Consider the following 23,397-nt stretch of genomic DNA (forward strand, 5'->3'; position numbering starts at 1 on the left):
ATTCACGTTTTTCTTTTGTTGAACCAATCAATATCGCTCTGTGATAGTAACCGTGAAGGGATGAATATCTGAACAAAAATCCAGGGGCAGCACACGTAGACTGACATTATACAAGACCAAAAAAAAAAAAAATTAGAAGGTAGTATTCTGCTGATTTACTGACTGACTGATGTACTTAATAAAACACACAATTGATGATTGATCAAGTTTATTGCTTTTCATCCTTATTTAATGATTTTGTTTTCAAATGTTTTCATGTTTGAATGTGAATTCTTTTCATTATGTAAAGCGCATTGAGTTATGTTGCGTACGAATAGATTTCCTTTGCTTTGCTTTCCTTATGTTATTAATGTGTGTACATTACTGATGAGAGTTGATTTTGTGAAATAAGTTCAAATAATTTTGGTTGATGTTTTATAGGTGGCTGGAACGAATTCAGGGCATTTCCATTTATTTCACTGGAGAGAGATGTTTTGAATTACGAGCATGATCAAAGAATGAATCCATCCATCCGTTTTCTTAGGCGCTTATCCTCACAAGTGCTGGAGGCTATCCCAGCTGTCAACGGGCAGTCGGCGGGGTACACCCTGAACTGGTTGGCAGCCCATCGCAGGATCATAGAATTAATTGAACTCATAAATCAAGGCACCAGTGTATTAATATTATTGCTAATTGTAAATATGTTCTACCCCTACCTGTCGAGATTTAAAAAAAAAAAAAAAAAAAAGTCAGATTCCATATTACCAGACATTGAGACTCCTGGGAACTGTTTTATTGTAAAAATAAAAATGAAAACATTCATGTTTCTTTTCAAGAAAAAGAACTAAAGCAACCTGTGGTCAAGCTGTGAAGGAAGAACTGCAAAAGAACAGCAACAGCAAAAAGTATAAATCAAATCATTACTGAGCGGATGAACATGCTCATGTGTCATAGAAAGAGGAAAACAAAACATAAAAATGCTCAAATGAATCTTGGAAGTCCAGAGAGGAAGTTCGGATCCAAGTGTCATTCACGACTTCACTTGATGTGTCGGGATAATGAGTTTGGCCTTGTTTCACTCCGCCCATCTATTCTTTCTGAATCGCTGACTAGACAGGGAAGATGGCCAACCATTAAGAAGACCTCTAATTACTTGTGAGCCCTAAACACAAACCTCTTGTTTGTCTTTTACTGACCCTGTTCTTCCACTCTAATTTCTCTCATTTCTAGCTAATGCCTGGTTCACGTCAGCTCAAGCCGAAAACCAGTTCTCAAACCAGGGACTTCACAGAAGAGACCCCTTAAACTCCTAAATTCAACATAACCACCATGTCATTAAAAGCCAAGATATTAAATGTTTGTCCGTTGTCGCTAGCCGACTAGCTTCTGCTAACAAGGTGGCTGAGTGCAAACAGACAGGATTAGCGGTATGCAACATGGTCATTATATTTCTATTTTCCTGACCTGTTTATCGATGACACATATATATCATATGCTAGTTTTTATTTTTTTTTCAGTTTGTTAGTCAGCTCTTAACATGACCAAAACTGAAAACAAATTGTTTTGATAGTACAGTATGTAGAGGAAGGCTTCATTTTTCAGTAGTTACATCCAAAGGTACTTCTCATTGTAGCATTCATTTGGTCGCCATGGCCTCACACCACGTGTTTACATGATGTCATAACTTCTATCTGTCATTAGTTTAATATTGTATGTATTTAATTAATTATTGAGTGACAAGGAAAAAAAAACTTCGCCCGAACAGGGACTTGAACCCTGGACCCTCAGATTAAAAGTCTGATGCTCTACCGACTGAGCTATCCGGGCTCTGTCACTGAACGTGTCATGACACCTATTGGTAACCGACGACACACGTGGATCTTTATTTTTCTTTTTTGGTGCAAATCCTCACGAGGGTTGCGGGAGTGCTGGAGGCTATCTCAAACGTCATCGGGCAGGAGGCGGGGTGCACCCTGAACTGGTTGCCAGCCAGTCGCAGGACACATAGCGACACAATCACACCTAGGGGCAATTTGGAGCCTCCTATAAATGCATGTTTTAGGGATGTGAGAGGAAACTGGAGTGCCCCGAGAAAACCCACGCAGGCACCGACAGCCGGGATTTGACCCTAAGACCTTGGAACTGTCACGCTCTAAGCAGTTGCTCCACCATGCCGCCTTATTATTATTATTTTTAACATCGTTATTATTTTGTAATATTATTGCGGTGTTGTTTTATAGAAGCAATACACTTCCGTAGTTGTTTTCCGTCTCCACGAATTGTTTTTTTTTAATTATTATTATTCTATATAAAATTAGAAATATCAATTGTAATGTTCTGGCGCCATCTCACGGCCAGGCATAAAAAGTATGTTACGTCACCATACGTCATTCTACAAACCGGAAGTAACAGCGACTTCCATAACAATGCTTTAAAGCAATTATCGCCTGCAAACCAAAAGCGTTTATTGCTAGCAGTGAACCCAACTTAAATGCTGTGTTTCATCCATTTTTCTTGACATTTATGGAGTCGTATTCTGTGCACAAAGTCATCGGTGAGGGGTCTTTCGGTCGGGCTTTGTTAGTTCAATGCAACAAAACTCAGGAGATGTATGTAGTCAAGGAAATACAGCTTCCAAAGGTAAAATATACAAACACGCTTTATGTGTACAAAAATAGTCAAAGTTTTAATAAAATACAAATATTCCCATCTAATTGATATCAATTTTCTATTATGACATGTGTATAGAGTGAATCCAAGCAAGAGAAGTCAAGAAAGGAAGCTGTCTTGTTGTCTACTATGAAGCATGAAAATATTGTAGCTTTCCATGACGCTTTTGAAGGTAAGTGGCAAAATACTCATGCAAACGTACTTATGTTTAAAAAAAAAAGGTAAAAGTAGGATTGACTCAGTTCCTTGACTTAATATAACAGTACAGAGTGAAATGTACTTGATTATAAAAGCAACATTTATTTTCTACTGTCAATTGCAGTATATGTATTAAATACCCTTGTTAACATACACTTGAACAAAAAATAACATCCACACACAAAATAGAAACAAACACAAAATTTTATCCATTTGCACATTGCTTGTACTGATAAGACACAGATATCAGGGGACAAAAAGTAGACTAACACAGTATTTGCATTTTATTACGTCCCACCACTGTCATGGAATCTTTGTGTGTGTTTGCGTTTGTGTGTGCCCAGCCACGATGTGATGCGTATTTCTTTATGCAGCGGAAAACCTCTTGTGTATTGTGATGGAGTACTGCAGCGGAGGAGACTTGCTCCACAAGATCCGGCAGCAGAAGAACAAGCACTTCCATGTTGATGACGTAGGCCTCATTAAGTTCAAATGCAGTGAAACGTCACAATTTGGGATCAAGCCCAGATGCGAATAACAAAAAAAAGTTCTTTTTTCTTTACCCCACTCTTAGATCTTGAAATGGTTTGCTCAAATGTGTGCCGCTGGCACGCACATCCACGACAAGCGCGTTTTGCACCGAGATCTCAAGTCCAAGGTAAGTCGGCAAAAGCTCCAAAGTCAAAAATGTCCCCAAAAATGTACAGGATTTAACTTTGTTCTTATGTGAGGCCAAAAGAAAAATACTAGCGCCGATGAACATAAAACCAAAAATAAAACCGATGAAGGGGTTAATTTTTCAGTCCAATTTTTATGTCGGACAAACTCTACAAGTGTGTTTTGATTTTTATTTGGCTTGTTGTGGAAATGATTCAATTTCAACTTCAGTGGCCCCAAAATGATCCTTTCTGTCTCCTCCAAGTCATGCATCTTTGTTCATCTGTCTATGCCAGCTACATATAGTGACCCATCCATCCATTTTCTTAGCCGCTAATCCTCACAAGCCTCGCGAGGTGTGCTGGAGCCTATCCCAACTAGGTACAATTACTCTGTGCACCCTTCAGCTTCCATTCCTAGAACGCAATAATCGATTTGTGTTTAACTAAACGGGTCCGTTTTTCTCAGTGAGTAACTTTATTTGCGTGTAATTAAAAAAGATGACCATTATTTTAGTAGATATACTCTTTGTGGTATTTTTGTTTGCTGTGTAATGGGATTTTTCCCTTTTTTTTTCAAATATGTGTCTTAGCTCAATAGAAGTTGGGGAGCACAATTGTATACATGACACAGTACACCGCTCACAATATTAAGAACACTTGCATAATCAAAGAATTCCATCGTGTGTCTCTTTGCAGAACATTTTTCTAACCGATAACGGGACAGTCAAGCTCGGTGACTTCGGCTCGGCGTGTGTTCTGAACAGGTGACTTTCCATATGAATTGCAATTCATATCATCTGCCGTAAAACTTGAAACTGTCAATCCTGGTCCCAAAACCAGGTCGCGTTCATGTTTCATTTCATTTTTCACACTGCAGTTCCAAGGCGTACGCCCGTACGTATGTTGGGACGCCGTATTACGTCGCTCCGGAGATCTGGGACAACAAACCGTACAACAATAAAAGGTGCAGTAGGTACTTTTAAATCATTTATGTATGTACATTCTACTAACCATTCAGTTGTAATTAAAAAAAAAATCCCAAATACATATAATAAAAATAATAATACAATAACAATACAGTGTAAAAATAGTGCAAGGCGGTTTTATTCCTAGAAAGTATCTTTAATAGTATTGTTAGCCACTCCAACATTATGCCCATTTTGAAAAGTAACACCACACTTAGAAATAGCAGGGGTGAAAAAAACAACTTAAACAATAAAAATAAAACGTATTTCAAATCAAATTTGCAGCTAAATAGTTGTTTGAAAAGAAAGCCTTCTACACGATCAAACACAACTGTATTGTACTTTAAAGGTAAATACAACTGAACTAAACTGTACTGTGCTGCATTTTCAAATAAATGTTTAAAACATAATGTGCAATCAGTTCAACATAATTAATTGAGTAATTCTTTGTTTACCACTTGAGGGAGCTCAAATACCAGCGGTGTACTTAGAATGACAGGTTGGATGGACGCTAATATCACGAGGTTTTGTCTATTTTTCAGTGACGTTTGGTCTCTGGGTTGTGTCCTCTACGAGCTGTGCACACTACGACACCCGGTAACTCCACTGCTCTTCAACCTCATCAAACTATTTGCAGCAAATATGTATTGCAGTCAATATTGGAGGAGGATTTTGCAAATACTGAACCATGATGACCGGGGATTTGTTGAATATTGGTGAATTGAGATATAGGTGACTCGACTTATGAGTTTTTCCTACATACAAAACGATCGGTTGGCCAATAGTGAACAATTTAATGCCACTCCAAGTTGAAATTTACTGAACATAAAACAAAGATAATTACATATTTTAAAACAACCACATAGCTACGCCTTAATAACATCTGTTTTAATACTAACAAACCACACAAAACACCATAGACGGGATAACCAATAGCATCGGTGTAATGCTGCTAGAATCTTTTCGGGGATGGCTATATGAACACAAACGGTGGAACAAAACAGATAGACTGACAATATCAACATTTTCAGGCATTTGCTTGAATGTCGCCTTCCACACCAAAGAAACCAAGGCCCACACACTAAAAGAAACCGCACAATATGCACTAAATTGAAAAAGAAAAAAATATTTATGTAATTACCGCTTACTACGACTTTTTTCGAGTATAATTCCACTTTTAATCATTTCAAGGAACAAATTAAACTGGTTTATCAAGGCACCACTGGATATTCATGTGACTTTTTTAGTTTGATGGCGTCCCATGAGATTTTTCAAATGTAAAAACTGCAACTCAGCTCAATCAAGTGTTGGAAACACTATACCAGACGTTAAATTGTGAAACAATCGTGTTTTCATCATTGTGTGTAAATAAAGCGTGAATCAAAGTTTGATGACTCGCCATGACACAGCAAATTATCTCTTAACTCTCCTGGTGTTCAGTTCCAAGCGCCCAGCTGGAAGAGTCTGATCCTAAAAGTGTGCCGGGGGGCGTACCCCCCGCTGCCCGGGCACCTGCCCATCGAGCTGCAGCTTCTGCTCAGGCAGATGTTCAAGACGGACCCCCGGGACCGGCCGTCCCTGCGCACCATCCTGACCTCCCACCGCGCATCCAGACTGCTACGAGCGCATCTGCCCTCCGAGGTAGCGGCCCCGCGGCGCCGTGACCCCTGACGTACGTAGTTCCGATGGCCGCGCATCTGAACTTGAATTTTGAACGTTGAAGGCGATACAGGCGACGGAACGGGGGAGGCGGTGGAATTCGGACAAACGGAAGAAGGTGCCTCAAGGTCTCCAGGGGAAGAGCTTGATCCAAACCACGACCTTGGAAGGTAGCATCCAGAAGATGGGGCGGGGCTTTTGTGAAAGTGGAGTTTTAAGAGAACTAAATTCAGATGAGGGTGCTCGTTTGCAAGTTGTCATTTATTTGGGGAGAGGTATTTTTTTTTTGGAGGAATAAAAGAGTACATGACATTGAAGAATTTGCATTACCGCAGGTGCGGAGGTTCACGCCGAAGACCGAGCGCCGGCCCTTCGGAGGCGTTGGGCCGAGCCCTCTGAGACGGCGCTGCAGATGTTGGCCAACGGCAGCCTCCTGTCGACCGATGACGTCCCGGAGGAGGGCCGGGGGCGGAGGAGGTGGCGGCGGGAACCGCCGGAGAGGCTGCTGAGTCTGTTAGGGAAAGCCGAGCTCAGTCCAACCTTCGGCACCTTCATCATCCGCAGAGACGGTGAGGGGTGGTGCCTGGGGGTCACTCAAATGCAGTTCGTGATGTGCCACTCCAGACCTGTAGGTGGCAGGATTGCACTTTTATTTTTCTCTCTACAGATCTGATCTGGATCAGGACAGGGTTTAGGCTTTCAAAGAAGAGTTTCAAACTCGGGCGTTAGGGTTCCGGATTAGGGTTCTAAAATCGAAATTAGCGTTTCAAGATTAGGTTTGGATTAAAAATAAAGTCTTAAGCATGGATTATGGTTCCAAAATATGATTTCAGATGTAACTTCAACAAGAACCCTCATCATTTTTCATTATTATTTTTATTTTATTTTTTTAGGCGAAAGTCCCCTAGTTGGTCCGCTTTCCCAGACTCGAGGCGACAACACAGACGGCCCCGAACAGGAAGTTGCCGTAGACGACGACCGCCTGCACCCGCGGTCCGACGACGACGACACGTAAGCGTTTATTGTTCCTGTTATGATGATGTGATCACATCATCTGAGAGTTTTGCAGGGTGTGTACAATGTCTCGATATAAATGATGTCCTATTCATCTCCTCTCCCAGGGATTTTGAGGAAGAATCTCCGTGTGATTGGATGCGTCAACTGGAGAAAATGCTCTAAAAGAAATTGTCCTTTTCTGTATTATTTAAAAATGTACAATATTAGTCTTTTGATACAAAATAAAGTGGGTAGAAAAAACACATTTCAATTCTGGGCTTTTTTCCCCTAATCTTTTAGTCTTTCAGTTGTTGGCCTCCCTCTTTCCATTTTAATTTTCTACACATTAGTAATTTAAATTTTACTTTGTGCATTAAATTTATTGAAAGATGAAAACAAATGAGAAATAAATGTTCTAATTTTACAGCATAGCTGTATTTTGATTACATTTTTTGATTGTTTCAATATTTACATCAATGCAAAACAAATGAGAAAAAATGTAACGTCGGTTCTGGCTCAGCCTGTTTTTTGACATTTGAAATATTCATATTTTTAATATTTCTCCTGATTTAATTTGAAAGCCTATTTTATTTTTTACGCTGAATTTACAACATGGACAGCACAGTGGGTCAGCTGGAAAGCGTTGGCCTCACAGTTCTGAGGTCCCGAGTTCGATCCCGGACCCCCCTGTGCGGCGTTTGCATGTTCTCCCGGTGCCTGCGTGGGTTTCCTCCCACATCCCAAAAATGTGCAACACTAATTTTGGACACTCTAAATTTCCTCAAGGTGTGATTGTGAGTGCGACTTTTTGTCTCGATGCGCCCTGCGATTAGCCGGCAACCAGTTAAGGGTGTGCCCCGCCTCCTGCCTTTTGACAGCTGGGTTAGGCTCCAGCACTTCCCGCGACCCTTGTGAGGATAAGTGGCTAAGAAAATGGATGGATAAAAAATAAATGACAGACATAAAAACACTTAAAACAAGCAACTGACTCCATATTGTTTTGAAATATTTTTTTTATATTCCAAAATAACCAACGTAAGCATTGATGATCGACGTGAGCTTGATGTAACGCCAACATTCATCTGTTCACTTATCAGGTTCGCAAGCACTCAGGCCGTCTGGAAGCTTCTGTCGAGAGGAAGTATTATTCCCACAGCAAGGGGGTCTTTGGGAGGTCACGTCACTCTGAGTCCACCGCAATGTTTTCATGTCTGCTTCCTATAGCCCCCACCACCACCCTCGGCTCACCCCTCCCTTTTAACACATTTAGACTAAAGGTCTTCTCTCTATAGTTGGGAAAAAGGGCAACATGGTGGCTCGCAGACCACGAAGAGACACTGGGTGGAGTCTGCAGCGCCCAAAGGTTAGCTAGCGGCTGCCGCGTAAACATACAGTTAAAACTTCATTTGTGACCACATTTAATTCTTATCGCGCTAATGACTGAAAAAGCTATGTTGCAACGTGATTTAATATGTTTTAAGAATACTACAAAATGGAAAGAATTAACTAGTGCGTGCATCATGATTTCATACTTCAATCTCCATTGACCTTGTGCAACCAGGAGGTCATACAATACCTACATAATACTCAAATAAAACAAGATCAGTACACTGAAGTAATCATATGTGTCAGAGGATAAAGAATATTTGCTTGTGAATATTGTTGAATTGTCTTAAACTTCAAAATTTTAAATTGTTTTAATGTTAAATACAACTTGGGTAGTTTCTTTAGTGTACCACAAGAAGGAGCCACACTTTGAGGATTAATTCGTAGTTGTGTTCAGGGTATACTTTCAGGTACACTTCCTGCCCAATGATCATGGGATAGGCCCCAGCACTCCCACAACCCTCGTGAGGATGAGGAGCTGAGACGATGGATGCGTTTGTTCAAGTGGGGATCTTTCAGTTGTTGTGAGCACCGCTGAAGGGAAGTGAAGGCAGTCAGACTTCCTCTCTTTGTCTTGTCACATTAAAAGCTTGGCGAGGGGCGGGGGGGGGGTGTACAAAATTAGTTGACAATTTGTATTCTGGCTGGAGAAAAGTATTTGAACAGCTGCCAATGAGATGGAGATGGAGCCTGCTAGTATTTTCTTTTCATTGCTTTTATATGGTATATCCTGCTCACACTTTAGATAACTACTTCTTTTACTTGACATTTCGCTTACCATTAAAATCTATATAAATTTGAAATATTCTAATATTAGTAATTAATAAATGATTAGTAAGATCGGCTGGCGACCAGTTCAGGGTGTATACCGCCTCCCACCCGAAGATAGTTCGGACAGACTCCACCACGTCTGTGACGGAAGATGAATGAATGAATAAATCGATCATTACAAATCAAAGTGATATTAAATATACAACCATTTTCTTAGCCACTTATTTTCCACGAGGGTCGCGGGGAGTGCTGGAGCCTATCCCAGCTGTCAACGAGCAGGAGGCGGGGTACACCCTGAACTGGTCGCCAGTCAATCACAGGGCACATAGAGACAGACAACAGCCACAATCAAACCTAGGGGCAATTTAGAGTGTCCAATTAATGTTGCATGTTTTTGGGATGTGGGAGGAAACTGGAGTGCCTAAAGAAAACCCACGAAGGCATGGGGAGAACGCGCAAACTCCACACAGGAGGGGCCGGAATCGAACCCGGGTTGTCAGAACTGTGAGGTCAACGCTTTACCAGCTGACTCACCGTGCCACCTATTGTATAAATAAACAAAATGAATTTTTTTTTTATATCAGATAACATGTATGTTTATTCATTTATTTTATACTTAATATATTTGTAAGCAATGAGTGAGACATTAATAATGAATGGAAAATGGAAATAAATGTAACTTCAAATGTGAATTTTGCCTCCCTGTTTTGAGTATTGCTTTGGCTAAAGAAAGCCAGGCCCAAACACGTCATCGTCAACAAGTGACAGTTGGCTACACTTTTGCATTTCATGAAACGAGGAACAGAAATGGAGTTTGCCTTTTTCCAGCTGGTGACCAATTAATGCACCGAACCATCTCATCAAATATTTCTGCACAGAAGACAATGCTTTGTAAAAACAAAACAAAACAAAAAATTGTTACAACGTGAAGAAGAGGAAATAGAGTGAGTTGAGAAATCACAGAGTCATATTGTGACATTTGCTTACTTTTATTTCCCCAATTTCAGAGTTGGTCAGCAACATGTGTGACGGGGAAATGAGAGTGGACAATTCATGAATAAAAATATTTTCATATAGCGACAGACGGCCATGAAAAGCCGTCCAAGTATTTACTCCCGATCAAGGATGACCAGTTTTAAGGTTCACGTACTGGTAAACTTTTTGCCCTCACTAGTAACACAATTCAGTGCAGTCGTAGAAGAAGTGTGTCTTACTGGTAACACTTGTTTTTCCGCTACTATGTGACATTTCTGCACACTTGTGGGCATACATAGGACAACTACACATTAGTATTGAAGCAAAAATGTTGACTTGTTGAAAATTTGTACTAGTAGTACTAGCAGCACACAGGTGTCAACTAGTGAGATTTTGCCTCACACAGTTGTCAGATTAGTATGTAGTATATTTTTTTTAGCTACTTATCCTAACAACAGTTGCCGGAGTGCTGGAACCTATCCCAGCTGTCAACAGGCAGGAGGCGGGGTGCACCCTGAACTGGTTACGAGCCAATCGCAGGACACATAGATTGGGGTGTTTTTCTGCACAATGGACAGGACGACTGCACTGTATTAAGGAGAGGATGACCGCGGCCATGTATTGTGAGATTTTGGGGAACAACCTCTTTCCCTCAGTCTGAGCATTGAAGGTGGGTCGTGCCTGGGTCTTTCAACATGACAATGACCCGAAGCACACAGCCAGGAAAACCAAGGAGTGGCTCCATAAGAAGCATATCAAGGTTCTGGCGTGGCCTAGCCATTCTCCAGACCTAAACCCAATAGAAAATCTTTGGAGGGAGCTGAAACTCTGTGTTTCCCAGTAACAGCCCAGAAACCTGTCTGATCTCGAGAAGATCTGGGTGGAGGAGTGGGCCAAAATCCCTCCTGCAGTGTGTGCCAACCTGGTGAACAACTACAGGAAACGTTTGATCTCTGTAATAGCAAACAAACGCTACTGTACCAAATATTATCATTGTTTTTCTCAGGTGTTCAAATACTTATTTGCAGCTGTATTACACAAATAAATCGTTAAAAAAAATCATACATTGTGATTTCTGGATTTTTCTTTTTCGATTATCTCTCTCACAGTGGACACGCACCTACGATGACAATTTCAGAGCCCTCCATGATTTCTAAGTGGGAGAACTTGTAGTATAGCAGGGTGTTCAAATACTTGTTTTCTTCACTTTATATGGTGGATATTGTACTGGATATTCTGAATGCAATGGCCCGAAGCTGTCGACGTGCAGCACAAAACAGAAGTTGTTGTGTTCCTCTGCTTTTTTCGCTCATGTCATTTTTAGGCGGGAGTAACTATGACTCTCTTAAGGTGCCCATCGACTTGGGCCCTGCTCAGTACAACTCCCGAGGGAGAGTGGGAAGGCCGGGGCCCGCCGGGTCACGGGTGGTCCGGCGAGAGTCCTTGGTCACTAAACGGTGGGTTGACCCTGGGCAAGTCAATCCCTTAGATCGAGGAGCAGTAGTTACATGGCCGCACCTCCACGTGGTACCGCCGGTAACGACTTGGGTCCGGGACTTGTCTTGGACCCTTGTCGGCTAAGTTTTGGCCAGTCCCAACCCAGGGGGTGCGCCTGACCAGCTATCCCCCTTATCTCGGTCACAAAGCTATGGATGAAATAAACGGCCAGGACCACCCTTCTGGCGGATCAAGTTGGGTGCCAGGGCAGCTAGAGGCGGGGCTGTGCCTGTGTGTGCGAAGCTGTCTCGCCAACATGTTTAGAGTTGGACATGTTTGGAAAGCGTGACCCAACCTACCCAGTGGGCGCTGGGACCAGCCCACTAGGTGGAAGCACCAGGTCCAAACAAGGTCAGTGTCCGTTGGCCCTGACAACGAAATCTCCTACCCAGGGAAGTGCGCGTCAATAGGTACGCAGGTCCGTGAGACCGAATGGTGTAGCTCGGGGAGCGGGTGGACCTCACCGAGTAGGTTGAACTGAGTGTCCTCTGTGGAGTCCGAATTAATGACTACGGAGGGCTTGGTAATGAGGGTAGAGTCCGAAGGAGTCGTGATGGATCCACAACCTGAGCAGGTCGTCGAGACACCAGGCACATCTCTGGAGGTCGTGACCGAGGTCCCCTCTGGGAATGAAGTTGATGGGAAGGTGGCGTCCACCTCCAATGACGTAAGAGTTTTCTTGCCGGACCAAAGCCCGGACTGCCCGCTGTGTGGGGTGCGGATAGGGGGTATTCGGTTGCTCGGAAAGCATTTTGCGATCCGGCACGCGGATGCCTCTGTTTTGTATGTGTGCTGCAAGTGTGGGGGGTGTTCTGCGGTGCATTCCATTACTCGCATCTTGTGATTCTGCACAGGTTCAAATGGTTTACACGTATATTAGTCACAACCGATTCAACACTGGAAGCCTTCAGTGTCAGGGCCCAGTTTAGTTTGGATAAAAGTCCACAGTACACGGAAAACACTTTGATTAAAAACGACAAAAGTGTTTATTATGTATTATAAGCACGTACGCCTCACACTTGTGAGGTTAGGGACTACCAAGAGAAAACCGCAACCGCAATCATTTGTGAGTTTTATGCATCATAGAACAAGCTTTTTTTCCTGGTTGGTTTATTTTGGGAACTAAAAGTCTTCATCAACACAATTTTGAGTACCACGGTCGTTATTCTGTGAAGTCGCGAGTCTTTTGTGAGGCTGTCGGTCGCACCAGTGGCCTGTCGGCTCTGCTTAAAACGTCCAGAGGATTAACGTCAACGAGTCGGCGGGGCGAGCCGTTCGGGAGCTCCCGGAGGAAACCGGACCCAAAGCACACGACAAATGTGCAGCCAGCTCAAACTTGATGGGAATCGTTAACGTTAATGGCAGATACTTTCAGTCTGCATTTTCCATGTGAATGGACTCTCTTTGACACAGCGGCGTTTGATGAGTCATTTATTTGCTGACAAACCCATCAGCCAATGGACCTTTCCGACCTGTCACTCACTCGTACAATAATAGCCAATCGGATAGCCTCATTGTCTTAACCCTTGGCTTGACACGCCCCTCTCGACATATTCTCCCACAAGCAATGCTGGTTGTCAGTAGCGCGCGCTTGGAAAAGTTAATGTTACGGAGAAAATGGTCCTCAGATGTGCTTGGGGAACGTGCAATTCTGATGAAAGATATCCTGCAAGGTTACAAGGGGCCCGCTTGATTTATTTTCCAAAGCCTAAAACGCGGTTGACGAAGTGTCTACGATGGATTAAGGCTCGTGGAAGAGCACGCGTACAACTAAATGTGGACAATGTCCACAAACACAAGGCTGTATGTACGAAGGTAAGTGAGGAGAAGTATCTTCTCTGAGTTTGATTTCATTATCCATTGCAGGAGAACAACTTTCACTCTGTTAGTGTATCACTGACCTGCTGAATGAAGTGTGTCCTGTTTTATGCCAAAGACTCAGCTTAGTGATACGTAAACGCGCCACGTCATGCAAGAGAAACGTCTATTTGCCTATTTGTATCACATCGGACTTTCAATACAGAGCTCCGGGTTCCATTACGAGCCAAGTCAAATGAATACACCCACTCACTTATAAAGACTACAATGATATTACTCGTGATCTTTCCAAGTAAAAAGTACTCACGCTGCTTTACACGCGCAGTACGATTCTATTATTTTATCCTGTTGGATTTCAATATGAAGTTTGTATGGCGTCAAACTTTTTTTGCATCGATCGCCAACATTTCGCTGCAACTCTGACATTGCATCCTCCTCCGTCCAAAATCTTAATTCCGTGTACATATCCTTGCGTGAAATAGTTGAGACCTCAAGTCTGACGCATTTGGCAAAAAACAAACAATATTATCTGGAATATGCAATACAGAATCAAATTCAAACATGTTCTGTTCAATCGCCATTTTGAAAGCTTGTGGGACATGGCTAAGGGGGTGGAGCTTAAGGTCGCCATCGGAAAGGTCCATTGGACATTTTTACAGGATCTCTACGGGCAAAGTGTTTTGTGTGTGACTAAAACGTTTTTGATGTGATTTGGGGATTTCTGAAGAAAAAGTAGTCGCTGAGGCAGCAATTTTGGGGGATTTTGTGATGAAAGAACAGTCGTTTTGAACTATCGAACTATCGAGCTGCGGTTTACGTTGACATGCCAGTGTTGCGTTTTGTCACACTAACGCTAAGCCACGCTCACAGACTGACTAAATGTGCTTACATGGGGTGGCGATGGGGTCATGTGACGGCTGGATTCAGTCTCACACCGCCACTCTTTTTCTTGTTACCGTTTATTAGCCCGGTGCTGCTTCTCATTTTTTTACACCGATCACACGGCCTTGCGCTGGTCTCCCTATCCACGCAATCCGCCCCCTCTTCTTGTCGTCTGCCGCGCTCCCTCAATCGCCGCATAAGTCGACACGTCTGGCCTGCCGATATAAAACATGTTACTGTGTGATAGCGCGAGTGAAAACAAGGTGGGAGAGCACATAGCAGACGTTGTTGTCGTAGCTGACAGTCTCCTATCGCAAATGTATTGCAGGTCCTATCAGCGTAATAGCAGACATTTCCTCACAATGTAAGTTGGAGGGCCACGCGATGCGTTCAACGGGGGAGAGGGGGGGAATGCTTCATTATACTCGACAGAGGACCCCCCCCCCCGGCTGCCCTCCTCCCCACGAACATTATCCATCCCCTCCTCCGAGCGAGTTCCTCCCTTTGACATGTGATCTCAAATGACTCAGTAGATTTTTCAGGTATATATACTTGATGTATTTGTTTCTGAAGATGTGTCGATTTTACCGTATTTACGTGTGAAGGAACATCTTTTACGCGGCATTTTCTGCATGACAGAACAATCTTTGATGAAGCGAGCTTGCGGGATCGGTGCCGATGCAGAAATTTTCCAGGACAGCCGCGTGAAAGACCGGTCTTTGAACGCAACGCTTTTGTGGGCTCTTCAGTATGGAAGTAAATATGTGATTTGAATTTGAAATGTAAAGTGATCACATTTTCAAGAGTTTTATTTCAGTGTAACTTTTCAATCTTAACGATTCAACTGGCTACAATTCGCTGTCTAAAATTCACCACCTGTGCATCCAAGCAGGGTTACTCCAGGTCAGAACCAAACACCCAGCCAATCACTGTTACGCTTTCTTAGTCACGTGATGTCACATACTAAGAAAGCGTAACTGGATTGGCTGACTGCTTGCTTCTGACCTGAAGTAACCCTGCTTGGATGCACAGGCGGTGAATTTTAGACAGCGAATTGTAGCCAGTTGAATTGTTAATATTGAAAAGTTACACTGAAATACATTCATCCATCCATCCATTTTCTTCACCGCTTATCCTCACGACCAACACTGAAATCCAATTATTGAAAATGTGATCACTTTACATTTCAAATTCAAATCCTGTTTTCTGTGCCATTTCAAAATCAAATACTGGTGGCACATATTTATTGCCATACTTCAGGTGAAGACTGTCTTTGTTGCTGTAATTTTCTGGGTCTTTCTGTGGGAGGGTGAGGGGAACATAATAAAAGTAGTAATTTTGTGAGCTCACATTGTCACTCACGTAAAAAAAAAAAAAATAAAATAAGCTAATTTACTTTGGTCTACATGTAAACCGTTTTATGGAGCAATTTTCCAGGGTGTCACAAGATCTTTGTGTGACTGTCTTTGATACAACTACCTTCGAGGGAGAGGAGGGGGGAGTGGGAAACAAGTCGTCGATGTGACAATATTGAGGAATCTTTGTGAAAATGTAGTCTTCAATCCAGTGATTTTGCAAGATTTGTGTGAAAGAACCAGCTTGATTTCACAATTTTTCATGTGTGGAAACAACAATTTTAGATCTTGGAATCTGAGGGGATCTTTGCGTTAAAGCCATGTTTGACACAGCAATTTTCACGACTTTTTTAGTTTGGCAGTTTTGTGGGTTCTTTATGTGTAGGGATGAGAATGACCAATTTGGAAAAACATTGAAAATGTATGGCTTGGAAGGCGGGGTCCCTTTGGGCACCAATTTTTTTGATAAAACATCCAGTTAAATGCTGACCTCTGGTTACGTCTAACAGTGTAAATACAGGGCAATCGTAACATTTTGAAAACTTATAATACGAGTCCAAACAACCAAAATAGTTTTGCCAAACTTAATGAAATTTATATCAAATAGGCTACTGCAGTTACACGTTACATTTCAGAAATAAGTACACAAGTAATCTTCGTCTTTTCCCTCCAAGACTTTGGCCATACTGGAAATTGTGCAGACCGCTCGATAACATATGCGTACGTATGTCTAGAAGTGATATCTATCCTGTAGTGAACAGAACGCTTCTCTAAGAAATGTTAACATCAGAGTGAAAATACTGATGAAATACTGCCAAAACGCTGCCGGAAATCGGAATGTTGTCGTTATTATAAACACCACATTTAATGCAAACAGCAATGCCGTAAACAGGTAGCAAAGCCACTTTCCACCATCACAGCTGTGACTAATTTCACGACGAGCGGTGCCGCTAGATGCTGGCGGCCGATCTTGATCACAGCCTCCCCACCCCCAAATTTTCTCAACGAATCTCCACGTTTCACAACAATGAAATTTTCAGCTGAAAAAACTCAGAATTCCGTGAATCCGCGGAAAATTCTAAACCCTTTTTGATGTAGCAGTCAATGAGTTTGAGTATAAAGTTGGACTCAGCACAGCTGCCCAAGTGATATTTTCACATTTTCAAAAACTGTTTTGAGCAAATGCAATGAAAAGTGCTTGCTAAAAATGATTCAAGCAACTCCTTTAAACTTTGTTGAACGTCCTTTTAGTGTCTCCGACTTGCAGCCGCCTTCAACCCAGAGGGACAGGAAGCTGAGTCGACCCGGTAGATGGTATGGCCTGGGATGACCCTGACGGAGCTTGTGAGCCAAAACACAACTGCTGTGCGCAAGCGTGATAGCGTTGTGTACTCTTGAAATGCAAGAGGAAGATAAAAAGGCAAGCAGAATTCATGTCTGCGTCTTGTCAGTAGGAGGGAGAGGTCAAGCTGATTAGATAAGGCTTGTATATGCAAAAGAAGCTTTGTTTATTTCCTCCCCCAGCGAAGATCCTGTTCAGTACCACTCTTCTGGGTTTGTCGTGACCTTGTTTCACAGCAGCAAACAGTCGGTCACGGATATTCTACAACTCTCAAACGAGCTATAAATTGGGAAGCCGCAGAATATGTCATTTTGAGAATGGAACGAGAAGTGCTCACTGACAGAGTTGATGGACTTGTGAACAATATTTCAGAGGAATAGGCCTTATAGTAGTCGCGTTTGATTGGCTGGCATAATCCATGAACCTGGAAGTAGTTAACTAACAAACAGGAAGACTGCTTAACAGTTTCTTTTTCTTCCCACAACATAAAATGATTTGGTGGGCGTGGTCACGAGTCACTTATTTATTTTAGGTGGGTTGAAGGTGTCTGACAATGAATGTAAATTTTGGGTTTCTATAAACGTATACAATTTCCAGGCTGTTACTTTACTCTGAACTGGTTTGTGCCCGTCTGCGCCATGGCAAAAAAAAAAAAAAAAAAAAAACTTCATGGTCCGTTTTGTTTGCTTTCACAACAGCGTTTTGAGCACCGTATCCTTGACGGGCCCGTTCCGTGTGAAATCGTCACGGTCAGGCGTCGGCTTTGCATTTTTCCAAGTATTCGTTACGATGTTCCTCAAAGACCTCATGTAGTGTGCCAAGAAAGATGAAGATCAACCTCAAAGACCCTCTGTTGTTCCAGCTGATCCATTTAAGCCGGTTCTTGCTGAGATAGTTGCGTGCGCTGACCACATTTTTTGGCTTACCTGCACAATTGAAATCTTTACTTTCTTCAGTAACCAACGGTTAAGCCACACGAGAACCGTCAAGCACTCAGCGAAAGACGTCTCAGGAATCCCTGACAAACAATTCTCTCATGTTATTCAAAACTGAGCAATTTTTTAATCACAAAATGTCAAAAATGTGAAGAAAATTACTTTTTTTTTTTTTTTACCATTTCCTTTTTTTTTAAACATCATTCTTGAGTTTGCAAACACCTAAATCTCCTGTTATCTTGCAAGACTTGATCCATTCTGTACTGTTGCATGTCAAAATAACCCTTTTTCATTTTTGTCTTTAAATTCTGCGTGCTTTTTTCCCCCTATTTATTAAAAATGTAGAATTTGCTAACACCCCAACTCTCCTGCTATGTTGACCTATTGAAAAAAATCAGGAAAATAACACTTGAGCGTATTTTGGACAGCATCTTCTGTTGACATCAATATATAAATATTTTTTTTTCTTATGTTTTGAAATTCCAAACACATATACAATCTTTTCTGTTATGTTGTGGCTAAAATGGACTCATGTTGATGTTTTAAAAGAAAATTTAAAAATTTTTTTTAAATATTAAAAAAATACAACTGCTGCTGCTAACTTTATTTTAAAACTTTATTTCATATCATTTTTAAGTTGCAAATGTAACCCTCCTGCCATGTCCCAAGACAAATGCAAATGTTTCAAATCTAAAAAATATATATTTTTTGAATATCCAGCAATGTAAAAAGAAAGGAAATTATTCAATAAATCATTACAAATTATACATTTTCAAATAAAAAAATTAAAATAAATAAAACCTCTATGCTGGCCTTTTGTTTTAAAAAAATATATTTATAAATTTTAAAATTTATCTTTAAATGTGGAAACCGTGCCTTAATACTTCTCCTCTGCACGTTAACGTTCTGAAAAATCTATAATTATAAATCAGAAATTAAAATAAACTGGATAAAAGTTCTCATTGTGTGTGTGTGTGTGTGTGTTATTTTCTTGTTGTTTTATTAAATTTATTTGCAATCTCCTTGGGTTTATGTGGGTCAAACTGACCCGTGTTAATGAATTAAATTAATATACACTTACAAAAATATAAATATACTGTATACTAAATCTGGGATTGAACTGGTGTCTCTGTTTATTTTTATGTCCATGTAGATTTTTGAAATTACTGTACTTTGGAATTTGCAAACACTTTCTTCCTACAATACACGGCACATTCAACATTTTGACCCAGCCGTGACACAAGAGACTAAAAGGGACCCGGTAAAATGGCACTACATGTCATATATCATAAGAACTTATTTAACCTCACACAAAAAAGTGAGAAGGTACTTCACTTTCATTGACATAACAGGAGAGTTACAAGTGCAGATATTTTTCACAGCTCCTATGCGCTGATCTACCGGAATCATAATGCATGCGGGGTGTACCCAATTAAGTGTCTGCCGCGTGTACAGTTTTGCTCAAAGGTTGCGCAAAACTTCCGCAAAGGAAGTTAGTAATGCCCGCCCGAGCAATACTAGCCACGCACTTCCTCACAGTCAGAGTGTGTAGAAGTGGGTGCAAAAAAAAAAACATACGTGCAGTCTCAAGTCTTCAAATTTTAACATTTTAAGCAGGTCATAATATTCAAAAGTCTTTCTCAGTCACACACGACATTAGACACTTCATATTCGGTATCTGGATTTGCATTAGTTAACTGTACTAACACATTCACAATCATAGAGTCCCAAACCGGTCTCTGGATTCTCAAAGTCATGTGACTTCTGTCTACCACCTCTGCTCCTTGTCTATGTACATTTTTCAGATATCTAAAATAAACTGCTGTTTTGTTTTGTTTTTCTGGTGTGAATGGATTGGTTTATTAAAGAATTTCATCCACTGCACAAACAACCCACGGGACCTTCACCTCCATATAACTATTAATTTTGGTGTGCTACAGTTATTAACAAATACACATGCACTATTAAGAGTTCTCGCTCCCTTCCATTCAGTCGCACAATGACAGTATAATCCTCATCGGAAGGACAACAAGGAGTATGTGAAGGGCCTCACAAATCCACAGAGGCAAGTTCCCCGTACTGGATGTTGTCATTTAGAACTTGCAAAAAAAGGGTAAAAGAGAGTGTCACACCGGGGATTCATTGTGTAGCATCTTGGCTTTGAGGTTCTTCAAGCTGCACTGCAGGTGGGAGCTCGATTCCGACTGGAGCGCCTCAGACAACTTGGCGTCGCACGGCCGCCCTACCAGTGACTTCCTCTTGATGGAGTTCTGGATGGTCTCTGAAGTGAAGTAGTAGACGATGGGGTCGAAGCAGCAGTTGGAGACCGCAATGCACAGCGCCACTGGATAGATGGTGCGCACCACCGACTCTGCGAAGCAGCCCTTGAGGGTCTTGGTGCGCACCAGGGAGTAGAAGACCAGGTTGACGTTGTAGGGTATGAAGCAGAAGCAGAAGGTGGTGAGGTGTACGGCGATCATGCGCAGGATCTTTGTCTTGTTCAGCTTGCCCCCGCCTTGGCTCACCGCGTGGGGGCGCCGCAGGGTCTGCAGCACTCTGACAGCGCAGCCCACGTTGAGCAGCAGCGGGATGACGAAGCCCACCGTTTCGATGAAGATGACCATCTTGGAGAGGTGTGACTTCCACTGGTTGGAGGAGAAGTTCTCGAAGCAGAAGGTGGCGTTGGTGTGGTGGTGCTGCCGGGATGTGGGGTCCAGCAGGAAGCCTGTGGGCACGCTGCCCGAGAGGACCAGGACCCAAACGGCGGCGCACACCAGCTTGGCGTTCCGCTTTGTGCGCAGCGTCCGTGAGCGGAAGGGGTGGACGATGGCCAGGAAGCGGTCCACGCTGATGCATGTGAGGAAGAGGATGCTTCCGTACATGTTGGTGTAGAAAAGCGACACGGACACTTTGCAAAGCACCCTGCCGAAGGGCCAGCTCCGGTTGATGAAGTAGAAGACGCGCAGGGGCAGCGTGAAGACGAAGAGCAGGTCGGACGCCACCAGGTTCATCATGTAAGTGGTGGTCTCGTTGCGCAGCTTGAGCGAGCAGGTGAAGATGTAGATGGCCACCACGTTGGTGATGAGGCCAACCATGAACACCAAGCTGAACACCGTGCTGTACAGCGGGTACTTGAAGTCATCATTCTTGCTGCAGCTCCAGTTGCCCGCCGAGACGTTGCTGGACCCCAATGACGGGATATTGTTGAACATCATGGTGACAGAAGCCCCCATTCACAGTACCCTGGCTCTGTTTAAGGGAATTCCAAACTGGCCAAGAGGACTTCAACTTAAAACAGTAACAAGGATGTAGCTTAAGTCTCTGATGCTTGGCGTCAATGATGTCCTGTGTGAAAGGTTCCAAATTCGCCGGCTTCTGCGGTATCGGCTATGTGTAAGGGAATTCCAGGACCAGGGGTGGGAAGTTGGATTCAAGTCAGCCAAGGGATCAGTCCCAAAAAGTTCACGACGTGGTAAAAGGAAATAGTGTTGGTTTGGAAGTTGACCTGCAAATCGTTCAGATTCTGTGCCACAGTGGCAACTTTATAAGCGATACTGCCACAGGTGTTGTGGCTTGGTTTTAAGGTGCCAAATTTGCCAGGTTCCTTGGAGAGGCGGCAGCTCCCAACGTGGGAAATTTAACACCAGAGACTCACTTCTCCTGAAGGAGCTGTCCAAGCAGTATTTTACACCAGACACTGGCTTGTAGTTCTGCAGTTTTGTCTGTGTTGTACCAATTTAATGCTAAGGGTCTAAAAAAGGAGGAAGAGATCTCTAGGAGTCCCCAGGTGAAAATGTGCCAAGTTTGCTGGCCTCTGTGGTGGCATCAGAGGCATTATCACTGTCTGGCAAGTATTTTATCGTAGCCACTGACATGGAAGTCGCTACGGGAATGGGGTAGGTGTGGGGTCTCAAGGATATCCTGAGTAAAAGAGCAAGTTCCAAATTGTTGCCTTCGGGGGTAGTTGCGAATACTTTATCTACCCAGACATTGTCCCACTGTCTTTACCGTAGCATCTCTGATGCACCAGTGTAGGGTGTAAGGGGCAAAGGAAGGAGCAGGAAGGAGGAGGAAAGGGTAAAGACACTTGATCCCAATGATTCAAACCTCTCGACTTGTCTCCGTGATCCCCATTATTGATGTCCTCGAGCAAGTCCAGAAGTTAGCTCATGGTGAGTTCGGAGAGCCGTTGGGGGAGAGCCGGTGTCCCCCTACCTCTCCCCCACCGTGCGCCTCTTGAATGGGAAGTCAAACAAAGGGAAGGCTGCCATATCCACAAGTAAATGGGCCACCAAAGGCAGTCGATTATGTCCTGTATTCTCTTCCTCTCCCCCACTGCCACTCCGCCCCCACCCACCCACCCCCAAAAAAAAATTCTCAGTCTGGTCCTGGTCCTTTCTCCTCCCGCATATTTCAAGCAATCTCAGTGAAGAGCTGCTGCTTTCCGCAGCTGTTGCCCGCTTCTCCTTTGCGTCTCTCTCTTGCTCTCTCTCTCTCTCTCTCTCTCTGTCTCTCACTCACACACACGCTTTAGTACTTTGACTGGGCTGGGACTTGGCCCTCATGCCCGCCTCCCTGACCCTCCCCCCTCTCTCCCTTTGTCTGCTCCCGCAGGACATACAAAACGCTGCTGCACGTGGAGGGAGCTGAGCAGCTGAGCATCCTTTTACATTTCATGCACTTCATTACAGTGAACCCTGGTTTGTGTCGCTTTACAACAAAACACGGATAAAACGCCCTCAACTCAAAATTTTGTAGAGACAAACACACACAGACAAGGATTTATATGTTCTATAAAAAAAATAAATACAAATTATATACAACCTTAATAAATACCCAACACATCAATGTTACCATCTGAACTGTGTGAATAACATTTTCACGAACTATTCATTGAAGTATTAATGGAAAAAAAATCTGAAGTTTTTTTTAATTAAGAAAAAAAAAGGATCATGGATCGGGACCTAACAAAAAAAAAAAAACATTTGTGTGTTTTCTATAACACGTTCAGTGCCATTATCAGCTTAGAAGTCAAATATCCACGCTAACTGGGAAGGCTACAGTACGAGTAAAATAAACACACACACACACACACACACACACACACACACACACACACACAAATCGAATTGACTAACTCAATTGCATGTTTAAGTATCATGATTTCAATTAGTAAAAATTTTCTTAGCCGCTTATCCTCACAAGGGTCACAGGAGTATCGGAGCCAATCCCAACTGTCGTCGGGCACGGGGTGGGTGGGGTACACCCTGAACTGGTTCCCAGCCGACCACAGGGCACATGGAGACAGAC

The 23,397-nt window shown here is 42.7% G+C and overlaps 2 protein-coding genes and 1 non-coding gene across 4 annotated transcripts; 1 reads left to right on the plus strand and 2 right to left on the minus strand.

Annotated features, from left to right (window-relative positions):
• Positions 1–1,733: 1,733 nt before the first annotated feature.
• On the minus strand, positions 1,734–1,806 carry trnak-uuu (transfer RNA lysine (anticodon UUU)). The gene has a single exon. It is a non-coding gene; the product is annotated as a tRNA-Lys (tRNA).
• A 559-nt stretch (positions 1,807–2,365) lies between these two features.
• Positions 2,366–7,422, plus strand: nek3 (NIMA related kinase 3). 2 transcript variants are annotated; one of them, XM_061827162.1, is made up of 12 exons: positions 2,366–2,619; positions 2,728–2,821; positions 3,222–3,319; positions 3,422–3,505; positions 4,203–4,270; positions 4,384–4,470; positions 5,014–5,068; positions 5,912–6,112; positions 6,195–6,300; positions 6,466–6,699; positions 7,024–7,141; positions 7,252–7,421. In XM_061827162.1, exons 1-12 carry the CDS (start codon positions 2,503–2,505, stop codon positions 7,307–7,309), a joined length of 1,320 nt encoding a protein of 439 aa, XP_061683146.1. In that variant the 5' UTR covers positions 2,366–2,502; the 3' UTR covers positions 7,310–7,421. The 2 variants fall into 2 exon arrangements, with proteins under 2 accessions (XP_061683146.1, XP_061683147.1); XM_061827163.1 differs by having other exon boundaries at positions 2,574–2,619; positions 3,192–3,319; positions 7,252–7,422.
• Positions 7,423–17,626: 10,204 nt separating this feature from the next.
• lpar6a (lysophosphatidic acid receptor 6a) lies at positions 17,627–22,412 on the minus strand. The gene has a single exon (XM_061828152.1). The coding sequence runs from the start codon at positions 21,318–21,320 to the stop codon at positions 20,214–20,216; it is 1,107 nt and encodes a 368-aa protein (XP_061684136.1). The 5' UTR covers positions 21,321–22,412; the 3' UTR covers positions 17,627–20,213.
• Positions 22,413–23,397: the final 985 nt, after the last annotated feature.

Source organism: Syngnathoides biaculeatus, chromosome 8 (genome assembly GCF_019802595.1).
Source record: "Syngnathoides biaculeatus isolate LvHL_M chromosome 8, ASM1980259v1, whole genome shotgun sequence".
NCBI classification, from domain to species: Eukaryota; Metazoa; Chordata; class Actinopteri; order Syngnathiformes; family Syngnathidae; genus Syngnathoides; species Syngnathoides biaculeatus.